Source organism: Cydia strobilella, chromosome 19, assembly GCF_947568885.1.
Source record: "Cydia strobilella chromosome 19, ilCydStro3.1, whole genome shotgun sequence".
Lineage (NCBI taxonomy): Eukaryota > Metazoa > Arthropoda > Insecta > Lepidoptera > Tortricidae > Cydia > Cydia strobilella.
In genome coordinates this window covers 3,888,572-3,900,752 of record NC_086059.1, presented here as the reverse complement: position 1 = coordinate 3,900,752, position 12,181 = coordinate 3,888,572, and the positions used below count along the sequence as shown (strand labels likewise).

Below are 12,181 nucleotides of genomic sequence, written 5' to 3'. Positions count from 1 at the left end.
GGTTAAGGGCGTCCGCTAGCTGGCGTGGGTGCACGGAGCGAGACGAGCACGGCGCGGACCCGTGCGGCGGCATCCGCACGCGTGCGCCCGGATCCGCCCGCTCCTGCTGGCGGACGGTAACTATAGTCCACTCGTGCCGAGTCTACATATTGGGCCAATCTGAGGGAAGCAGTGCGTTAGAGGGAACAAGTGATATTGCTATCTCATTCCACCGCATAGCTGCGTCCCTCATATTGGCCCAATATATGGACTCGGCATTAGACAAAGGATACGGCTCAGTGGGGTTGGCCGGTCGAAGTATTTTACAGATGGCGCCAGCATATTTTTACCTGTCAGTCCTAAGAATAGTGTCATTAGTGTCTAATTATGGTTTCTATATGGGATTTTTTTTGCCTTTAACCCAAATCTCATAGAACCAAACTAGAGACAAACGTGGTAAAACCTATGCTGGCGCCATCTACACAAACCTTTGACAGTTGCCAACCCCATTGTAGGAACTAACACAACCGTTATAAAATTTGAATTTCGATCCATCAGTCTCAGCGTCAATATTTTGACTAGTTAGTAAGCTGCAGAGATAACTGACCCCCCTGCAAACAAGTTTCTATGCAGGTGGCTCAGTTATGTCTGCAGCTTACTGTACATATTACTAAACATGGACTCTTAAAATAAAATAGTTGTATATCGTAGTCGGTATCGTACAGTTGCCATCAGATATATCGAAGCGACCGAAGTGCTCACAAATATCTGAACACGCCTCTATTGTCAAGGCGTTAGAGTGCGTGTTCAGATATTGTGAACACCTCGGCCGCTCTGATATATCTGATGGCGACTGTACAACGTTCTACAGTACATAATTTCGACATAGGCATGTAAAGTGCAAGTTACCGCTCTAGTGCAGTAAAGTAGCACCGTATGTACTCTAAATAATAAATATATTTACACGACCTTACTGACAGTTTCTTAGAAGCGTGTAAATATATTTTTCGAATATTTAACTTTACGTTACAACAATAATTATAATACTTAATTTCACGCGGCATACCCTCTGCTATATGTTTTGAACATACAAACATTCACATTTACAACAATAGTTGGATTTCTCTATGATCACAGATTCACTGATAATGTTTTAAACTAAGGTCATAATTTTGGATTAACCCTTTTCTAGGCATAGTGTTAGTATTAGTACGATCAAAGATAGATATACCTCCGTAATAGATGGATACAGTCTAAGGAAAAAACTTGGCTCGAAAATCACGAAAATTTGATTCTCGATCAGACGGCGCCACTTGCTTTGGCCTACTCTCGTATAGAGGGCGCTGACGGTTTCGTTTGTTATTTATAATTTTAACGCATATCAGTGAAAGAACATGGGTCAAAACCATATAAAAATAATTAATGCAAATAAAAAAATCATTTATCCATATTTATACATTTTAACGTATTTTTATAAATCTCCATTTTTAGTTTTAAAGTATGTCGAGAGATGGCAGTGAATTTACAGTGGTTACAAAATTTACTATGACCATAGAGTAACTTATACTAGAGCGGTACTGTCATAGTAAATTTTGTAACCCCAGTAAATTCACTGCCATCTGTCGACACACTTTAAAACTAAAAATGAAGATTTATAAAAATACGATAGAATGTATTTAAATATAGATAAATGTTTTTTTTTTATTTGCATTAATTATTTTTATGATTTTGACCCATGTTCTTTCACTGATATGCGTTAAAATTGTTAAATAACAAACGAAACCGTCAACGCCATCTATACGACTGTAGGCCAAAACTAGTAGCGCCCTCTGAACGAGAATCAAATTTTCTTGATTTTCGAGGCACGTTTTTTCCTTAGACTGTATCCATCTATTACGGAGTTATATCTATCTTTGCTATGACAGTACCGCTCCATCTTATTATATCCTCTTATTGACAACATATACGCGTATTATGCCGAATTACGAACCAAATTAAGGTTCAAATTAAATTGTACTTTTGCAAAATGAGATTCGTTTTCAAATGAATCATCTAACTTAAATAAAATAAATAATTATCTCTCTCTCTCTCTCTCACTGATGAAAAATAAATACTTAGATTATGCATTGCATTGCACTGTTAAATATATACATAATTAAGTTATAGATAAATGGTTAAACCAAGAGTTTTCACCCGGCTGTGCGTTGTTTCCGTATCTATACTACAGGCATTCCAAACTAACAACGTACTTGACATGTTGGCGGCCGATTGTAAAATCCGCCGGATCATGAAATTCCTAAGCATATTATAAAACACCGCCATTCCGTGAGCTGACTAGCGACCACCGGCCATAATTTTCCTAGCGAAGTTTAGACATCGAATAAGAAGGGTATCCAAAGCTTGAGCAAATTAATTTATCTAATCAAACAAAAAAACCTTATTTTTAGAATTGAACCTTAAAAATGAAATTGTCAAACGTTTTATAATAATCATACTAGTTTAGTGAGACCAAGGTTTTAATTTTACAGAAACTTGACTACAACTAATCGGTATAGGCTTACTAATCTTATGAAACTTTATTTTTGTGTTCCGCATTTTTATGATTTTAATGTAGATGCCTGATTTTATTATATTTCATTTCATTTCAAGTAGCCTCGAAATTGACGCTCTGACAACAGCGCATGCGGCGGCCGCCATTTTTAACTATGAAAACTGGCCGCCTCGAGGCTGTGCGCCTCAAGTGCGAAAATAATAGCAGCTGCCGGTATGACTGTCGCCAGGTCAGACGACACAAAATCGTAGAATTCTTTAATAAATATTTTCCCTTTTTGTACATTCGAAAAAAAAAATAAACTATACTACCCCCAATTTTTTTCCTATTTTAAACAGGTATCCGTATCCTTTAGTTTACTTATTTGAAGCTTTCCATTAAAAAAAAAACAATAAAATTTTAACATAGGTACAGATGTAGTGCATAATTGTTTTCCATCGTATTTTCTCGGAAACGTTCGTATTTGTCATGCTACTTCAGTCAACCTCAGTACTTTTTGTACCGAGACTGACTCAATATTTCTTGGCCGCCCAAAGGGGTTAATACTTTTTCTGTGGTGTTCTCACATACTGATGTTCAAAAACATTTATATTGATCGCTGCAGAGTTAGCTTGGTCTAACTTGTCTTTTGGCGCTACTGGTGGTTTGGTGTATGATCCCGCCAGTCTCTACAAAAAGCGTGTAGGTCGTCCCGCAACCTATATACCTACACTACACATTAAGAGGGCGCCGCCGTCCAGTGGCGCCCTCATTAGGGCATTGTGTTTTCTAATAACCTCGTAAAGTTCAAAACTCGAATTTAATTTGTACAAGTACACGGGGACTTCCGATCACATACCTATATACCTACACTACACATTAAGAGGGCGCCGCCGTCCAGTGGCGCCCTCATTAGGGCATTGTGTTTTCTAATAACCTCGTAAAGTTCAAAACTCGAATTTAATTTGTACAAGTACAGGGGGACTTCCCATCACATACCTATATACCTACACTACACATTAAGAGGGCGCCGCCCTCATTAGGGCATTGTGTTTTCTAATAACCTCGTAAAGTTCAAAACTCGAATTTAATTTGTACAAGTACAGGGGGACTTCCCATCACATTCCTTTATACCTACACTACACATTAAGAGGGCGCCGCCGTCCAGTGGCGCTGTGGCGCATTCATTAGGGGATTGTGTTTTCTAATAACCTCGTAAAGTTCAAAACTTGAATTTAATTTGTACTTGTACAAGTACACGGGGACTTACGAGGATAAACAAGTGCATTTCTGTGTAATTCAGTAGGTATATTCAAGTTGTTTTCCTAATTATTCCCCAATTTTTGATCATGTGATATAGTTTTATATTACTTACTTTTGAATTCATCACCTAAACGGAAAAAAGCCACGACGCTTACTACAAGGATTTTCGTACATTGACCCGCCTGTTGCTATCTCTATTGCACGCGCATAATTATATTACTATCACGCTCGCACCGTGACATTGATAGCCGGCATCATGGGCGGGACAGCTATATAATTATGCGCGTGCAATAGAGATCGCAACAGGCGGGTCGATTTACAAAAATCCTTGTAGTAAGCGCCTTTTCTTTAGACCGAAATCAAAATTCAATACAATCATCATCTTTATCATTGGGGCTGTGTAAGTTTGACACATGCTGCCTTAAGCTTACGCGCTGCGCGAAGCTCTTGTTACACTGTTTGCACTTAAACGGTTTCTCCCCCGTGTGTGTCCGGGTATGCTTTTCCATATCGCCTTTGGTGGTGAATTTTTTGCCGCAGGTGTCTAGGGGGCAGACGATTTTCTTATTGTGCAGCCTCCGGTGTAGGTATAGTTTCTTGGGTTTGTCAAAGCCTTTGTCGCATTCCTATAAAACACTTAAAGGCTCAGTTTCATTGGTCGATATGATATATCGATAGGAATAGGGTCCGCATGCGGGGTACGATATTTTTGTTAACTTAATGCATGTTTTAACTATAAAACTCACGTGACACTCAAACATATTGTTATGTCGTATTTAGTAAGTAATAGAGTTCATTTTTGTATGCATTGCGTGATTCGCCCGATGGACGCCGCAGCGTAGTATATAGTCAACAAATTCGCGCGTCGGACTAATAGCACTGACGGCTCAGCGGTACAACGTCGGACTAGCGATCGTATGGGCGAGGGTTCAAACCCCGGTGGCGCATCATCTTTTTCTAAATTTTTAAGGATATTTTTAATACTTATATTAATGCATTACATTCGGCAAGTCATTCCAGCTCATGTCTTTGAAAGATTAATACGGTTGTTGTGTAAACAATGTACCCGCCATAGACATCGAAATTGCAAATGTAAAATTAGATTGCAAAATGCAATCACCGTTTATTAACTAAGTTTGATACTTATTACGGACATTATTATTGTTTTGTTTTGTGAGTGACATTACGGCGAAGGGGTAAGTGCTATTAGTGGCTAAGCAAACACTGCTAATGTACATTAAATAAATAATATAATATAATGCCTCTAAAAGAGGACTGGCATAGTTAAAGTAAATCCTTTGTTTTAGCCTGTGGACATGCCCTTCAAGGTTCGGTCGAAAATACGACCACTAGCTCAATAAAGCACAGTTATCACGCTAGCCGGCGTATCTTAGGAATAGCAGGATTCCCAGACCTTAGCAGTTTAAACTCCTCTTGGCGTCCAACACATAGTTTTAATTTAGTTATAGGATTATTAGCATTTAGTACCCTCGTGTGTGTTTAGAATATAATCTTAAATTGGTCACCGATGTTTCATTAGATATTATTCCCTGGCTTCAACACGTAACATGTTTTGTTTGTATACGAATATTTGTAATGTTTTCTTGGTTAGTTCAAGTATTTTATGCTTAAAATTCCAATATTCTTAATTGTTATATTTAGCATCCTGTACGGCAAGGTTTTTTTAGATTATCTTAGGTTATCGTTCAATTTTACGAGGCCGTGCCGTACAGCTGCGATCATGGCCCACAAATGGACTCGCCGGAAGATCAGCGCCGACACTTGGGTCGGCATTATGCTGAGGCGAGGCCATTTTGTGGTAAACACTGCAAATATGTTTTTTTAATTTTCCTTGTAATGCTAGTATGTAAGTTTATCACGAAATAAATGATTTATGATTTATATTAAACTAATTTTAATATGTTAATGCATGTTAATTATAAGATGTAATGTTCTGAAAAGAAGTGTCCCGCCAAATGTTTCTACGGTCCTATATTGGGATACCCTCATCTAATTGTGGAGAGATTTAAATCTTCTCGGGCAGAGGTGTAGGGTTAGAGCCGGCGTAGCATTATTTGACGTTCATAAGCGCATTTTAATATGCCTACTTGAAAAATAAACTATCTTTATTTACAGGAGCCCACTGACTATCAGTCCGCCGGACGATATCGGCCTGTCAGTTAGAACAAAAATTTGACAGTTCCGAACAACTTACAGGCCGATATCGTCCGGCGGACTGATAGTCAGTGGGCCCCTTTATGCGAGACTTCCATAAAGCATGCCATAGGGCCCGCATTCTGGAAACTGTTTTTATTGGTCGACAGGGCCCGCGTGCGGGGCAATTAATTATTTATTATTATGTTAATAATAATGAAATCAATGAATTATTAGGTAAACCGTATTTTTTGACATTTAGATTTTTATTATTATTATAGAGTTTCTAGACTACTATTTTTTATACAATTTTGGTGTTTGATTATTAAGTTTGACATATCTAGGTATAATAATTCAATGTTTTTAAAAACAATAATAACTGCATCAATAAATTGCTCTGATATTTAGATTAAGGTAATATTTAAAACTTGACAATTTAAAAGTGCTTGTTGCTAGGCCTATTTCAATAAAGAATATTTTGACTCTTGACTCTAAGGGAGATTTCCAAAACGCAACGGGACAGTTGATATGGCCGATGGCCAAGAGGAGGGGGAGAGGCATAAGTACATTAAAAAAAAATTATACCACGTCGGTGGCAATCAAGCATACGGCCCGCCTGATGGTAAGCAGTTACCGTAGCCTATGGACGCCTGCAACACCGGAGATATTACACGCGCGTTGCCGACCCTAACACTCCTCTCCCTCGTTGAGCTCTGGCAACCTTACTTACCGGCAGGAACACAACACTATGAGTAGGGTCTAGTGTTATTTGGCTGCAGTATTCTGTAAGGTGGAGGTACTTCCCCAGTTGGGCTCTGCTCTAGATCTGGAATGACATCCGCTGTCCTGTGCCCTACCACACAAAGCGAGATGTCATTCACAGTGCCCATACCTCTCTTAAAGTTCTCTAAAATTTCTCTAGTACCTACTATACTTACATTGCAATAAAATGTTACTGTTTCATTATCTCCTATCTTTATCCGTTCGCATCGATTTTCTCTTTCCACTTTTACTTTTAATAATTTTACAGGTGTATCATTTTCTACTGCAGCTTTTGCTTTAGAAGGACTCTGAAAACAGTAATGTAATTTACATGAATATTTATATCACATTCACTTTTGTTTTATGAAATGAAATGAAATGAAAAATGCTTTATTGCCACAAAAAAGTAGGTACAGAATATAAAACTAACCTAATTTAAATAAACTATTCTAATAATATTAAATATACCTTATAAATTTTTAATATATATATTTTCTAAATAATGTGGGAAATGGTTTTGGCGTCAGCATGATGCCGAAAATGCCCGCCCATATGGGTGGCACTTACGCGCTGTTTTTCAGCCAGAACCAGATTCCCTACGCACCTCCTCGATTAATTAAAAAGTGTACACCGCGTTTCACCATTAACTTATACTAAATTAAATTAAATTAACGAAAAAGAGGAAAAGATAGTCCTTATTAAACCGGACAATGTAATCACATCATATACTTATGCTAATATTTATCTTAGGTTCGCCGCTTCAGCCTGTTTGTTAAGAGACCGGTGTCGATTTTAGTCGCAAAAATGTAAAATTGATAGATTTCGTCGATGAAATTGTACACCTTTTGTTACCAAATTGAAATAGCAAGTACTGCTTTCTATTAGCACGTCTTCTTATCTTGCCTTTTATCAGAATTTTTTTTTGAAAACAGACTCACTAAATTAGTAATGATTAGTTTCTAAAGGACGTTTAGGTAAACGCGCGTAAAGCACTGATTTTGTCGCTCTTATTTGTAAATTTCGTAAAGTTTGGACTGCTAAAAATGGTAAATTTGTATTACACATATTCTGTACTTGACCTTTATCAGATTACATTTTTGTTATATGACTTCGAGAGAGACTAGAGTTCGAGAAAATGAAAGTTAAACGAATTCAATTTTCTCCAGAAATTACTTCAAAACAAGTTACAATTTCTCTGAAAATCGACTTAATTTTAACGTAATTTGGATACTTGAAAAATCTACAACATTTGCTGAAACTATTCTTATACATCAATTTGTATAATTTACCACCATAATTTTTTGATGAATTTTTAAAAACTGCCCCTTCTCTTCATATATTACCGGTGACGGACGCTCGCGACCTAATTATTAAAAGGCAAGATGAGAAAACGTGCTAATAGAAACCAATACTTGTTATTTAGATATTACGTAACAAAACGTGTATAATTTCAACGACTAAATCTATCAATTTAAAATTTTTGCTCCAAAATCGACTACGGCCTCTTAAAAAATAATATAATATTTTATCACATAAATCTATATATTAATATGGATGGAGGATGGGTATCGTAGGTATATATATAGGTAACATAGGTTACTTACTGAAGTGGACTTAGGTGAAGGGGGAAAAAGATCTTTCCTCAAAGCTATTGTTTGTCTATTCACAGGGATAGCCTGCAAAAGTAAGATGACGATTTATAATTACTGATGATTGGATAATATCATAGGTATACATATTAAAGAAAAAAAATGGAATAGCCCAAGCTTAAGAGTCTCCGGAAGCTCGGCCGAATTTCAGCTCCGTTCTCGGAGTTCCGTTCTCATTTTAAAATTACGTCTTCAATTCTTATGAAACTTTGCACATACAATGACATGAGGTATATCTAGATTTGAAATTAGTTTATATAGTTCCAGTTTATCAAACAAACGAAATAGAGCAAAAATAAGTTTCGTATGAAAAACTTAATATTTGCTGTATTTTTTTAATCTGAAACCTTATCCTATTGTAAGTACAAAGTTTCAGAGCAAACTAGCTACTCGTTTTAAAATAAGAGCGGAACTACGTTTGTATGGAGAACCGAGCTTGCCGGAGACCCTTAAGAAAATTGTCATGAGAAAGGTCACACAAGTTGATAGTCCATAATTTGAAATTTTACATAAATTCTAAACCAGTTTCGTACACAACTATCTATATAAAGACATTGACTTATAGAGCCTTAAAGACGGGCCTTACGAACACTAGGAAGTTGGCCAGTTCTTTAGTGCGCAAATGGTGTTTGTGCACATTTTCATTGGTTCGCATATTCGCTCGGAATTGTATGAAAGGGCCTATCCTTACTTTTGAAATCTGCCTGGGGGCCTTAGCAAAATGAAAATGATATAACGACAAACGAAAATAAAAAACCGGCAAAGTGCGAGTCGGACTCGCGCACGAATGGTTCCGTACCATTACGCAAAAAACGGCAAAAAATCACGTTTCTTGTATGGGAGCCCCACTTAAATATTAATTTTATTCTGTTTTTAGTATTTGTTGTTATAGCGGCAACAGAAATACATCATCTGTGAAAATTTCAACAGTCTAGCTATCACGGTTCACGAGATGCCTGGTGACAGACGGACAGACAGCGGAGTCTTAGTAATAGGGTCCCGTTTTTACCCTTTGGGTACGGAACCCTAAAAAAACGTATCCGGATGACAGATGCTCCGAAAAGTCACGTGACTATTTCCATACATTATTAGTTTCAATTGTTGTTTTCTGTCAATGTCATCTTGTCTAGGTCCCGTGTGCAGGTGTAATTCTGTAAAATTCTATAATAATAATGATATTATATACCTTAGTGCTGTTTTCTACTTGGCCTTCTTGGAGGAGAAAACTTAATTTTTCTTTTGAGCTTATAGGAAGTTCTGAAGTTTCATAACCTGCTTTAGATGCAGTGTCCTGGGTTGTCCGAGTACTAGGCTGCAAGGAAAGCCAGAATTTATGGGATAATCCTGATACCTATACATTTAGCCTTTATAAGGCAGTGGGAATACATTTCCCACCTGATATTGAACTTTATTTCAAAGTGACAGGGTTCAATTTTGGGGCCATTTAAAGGCAATGGGATATTTCATGCCTTATAAAGGGTTAAATTGGTTTGTTGAAAAATAAAAATCCAATAATATTCCAATTGGAAATGACTTAGATTTCAATGAAGGTTAATGTAATGGGTAATGGGGCATTCCAAAAAAGGTCTACTTTCTCGAAGATACTGTTGAATTTAAAGGTAAGTTACCAAACGTTATCATGCCAAATATTGGCTTCCTAGCTTTATCAGAAGTTTAAAAAAAATTGCATCACATACCTAACTTCAGGCTGTGACTTCAGGCAAACTATGCGTTCCTAGAATTAATAACTACTACGGGGATAGAACCCTTAGGAAAATAATTCCCGAAGCCATAAGATGTGAAAATAAGAAATCTAAATTTAAATCTATGTTAAAAATACACTACCTCAATATTTTGTACAAAAATACAAAAAATACAAAATACAAAATATTTATTGTCAGAAAACATTGTTAACAAATTTTTCACAGTGACTCTGACACTAGGCTGAGCCTGTCCTGCCGAGCCCTTACAGGAATTTAACAGAAAGCAACACGCATGCAATAGGAAAAATAAATAATAGTATTTTCAATATTTTGTAGTAATTGCACTACTATAAAATTAAGTTAAGTACATATGTAACTAGAGACTGATGACCCCACAGTCAAACTCTTTATTGAGTTTTGCGGGGCTATGATTATTGTAAGAATACTCTGTATTTTATTAAATAAATAAATAATAACACTTTTCTGGAATGCCCCTAATACACAGGTATGTCTTATAATCACCATCAGACGTATAGGAGCGGCTAAGTGCCCACAAGTGATTTAAACAACAAAGCATGTTTAGGAGTGTTATTTAAAGTGAATATTCTGTTATTTTTGAACTTTTTGCTCCAATAAATCTAATAGCAATTGGCAACTGCACTCACTTTAAAACCAGAATGTTATATTTGTTGCCCTTACTCAAACTCGAACATTTATTAAGGAAGATGCAATTTACATACAAGCAATAAAAATAAATCATCAACAATTACAAAATACAATTCCAAATTCAATAAAATATTATAATTACTTAGAGACATATAAAGTCTCTAAATATCGAATTACCTACACAAAAAATTACTAAAAAATCTAAGATTCATTAGAGGTGAGAGGTCTTTAAGTGTCACAAGTATATAATTAAAAAAACTAGTTTATCAAATTATCCTTAGAGATGTATAGGGTCTCCAAGTGTTGAAATCTTATCTTTTGTTCCCATAGTATCTACATTTTACTAACCTTTTCTGTATTATGTATTTTTGTCATGAAACAAAATAAACTTACCTCAAGGATAACAGTTTCAGCATCAGAACCAGAATCGCCAAATAGAGTGTGTAGATGCGCATTATTCTTCGTAGCAAGCATTCTTAACTCCTTAGAGCTTTTCACTATGTCTAAACATTTTTTACACACTTTGTGTGGTAAGTTATCCGCATGAGTGAGCTGAAATAAAATAGGATAATATTTAAGAAATAAAACTATGAAAACGGATTATATCGCGTATATTGAATTTATAATACATCCCAAAACTAAACGGGGAAGAAAGATATACGCGAAATAATCCGTTTTCATAGTTTTATTTCATGAGTACCTATCGCGGTAACCGAAGATAATATTAAATAATTTTGTATTTTTATTTTGTTTAATGTGGACTTGGACATGTCTCGGATATACAATGACAGACCAAATTGAAAACAAGCTGGCATACATAGGATAGGCATAGACATACCGGAGAAAGAGGATGGTGAGAATACTTAGATTATATATAAGACCTTGTTCAGAACAGGGTAGGCATGGAAAAGGAGAGGCCTTTGCCCACAAAAAAAAATTAATAACAATCAACAACAACAATATTACATAAATATTTAATTGAATATGAAAGAGATATGAGAAATAAACCCGAACAGTTCTCTATTTGCAATTTTAAGGTACATATTCATATATCTCCGCAGGGCATGTTTGCCTTTCTAGGCCATTTTAGAAAGGCAGCGTAATATATCTGTATGTGTCTGTTAATATTATTTATATAAAAGTGACACCGACAGAAACTATATGTAATCTTTAATAAACCGGCATTTTGGGAGCTCAGGTCGCCATGTAAAGCAAATTATTTCACAATGCGACTTACTTTTACACCTGTGCAAGCATAAATGTCATCAAGGAACTCTCCAGACTCGAATACATCAGTGGCGCCGGCATTCTCGAGGCACAGCCTGCATAACTCGTAAAAGAAAAGATTTCTCGTTGCCTCGGTACTCATAATTCTTATTAAACACAAAACTACTGAATAGAACTAGTCACCAACACCGGAACAATTTCTAAACATGGTATACGTATACGGGTAATATATGCAATACTATACTACC

General features: G+C 36.2%; 1 protein-coding gene across 1 annotated transcript; it reads right to left on the bottom strand.

Moving 5' to 3' along the window:
* Nucleotides 1-1,767: 1,767 nt before the first annotated feature.
* LOC134749862 (zinc finger protein 184-like) lies at nt 1,768-12,181 on the bottom strand. Its single transcript, XM_063684859.1, has 6 exons — nt 11,944-12,181; nt 11,100-11,258; nt 9,524-9,649; nt 8,293-8,364; nt 6,865-6,996; nt 1,768-4,398 (listed from the first exon to the last, which is right to left on the bottom strand). Exons 1-6 carry the CDS (start codon nt 12,073-12,075, stop codon nt 4,132-4,134), a joined length of 888 nt encoding a protein of 295 aa, XP_063540929.1. The 5' UTR covers nt 12,076-12,181; the 3' UTR covers nt 1,768-4,131.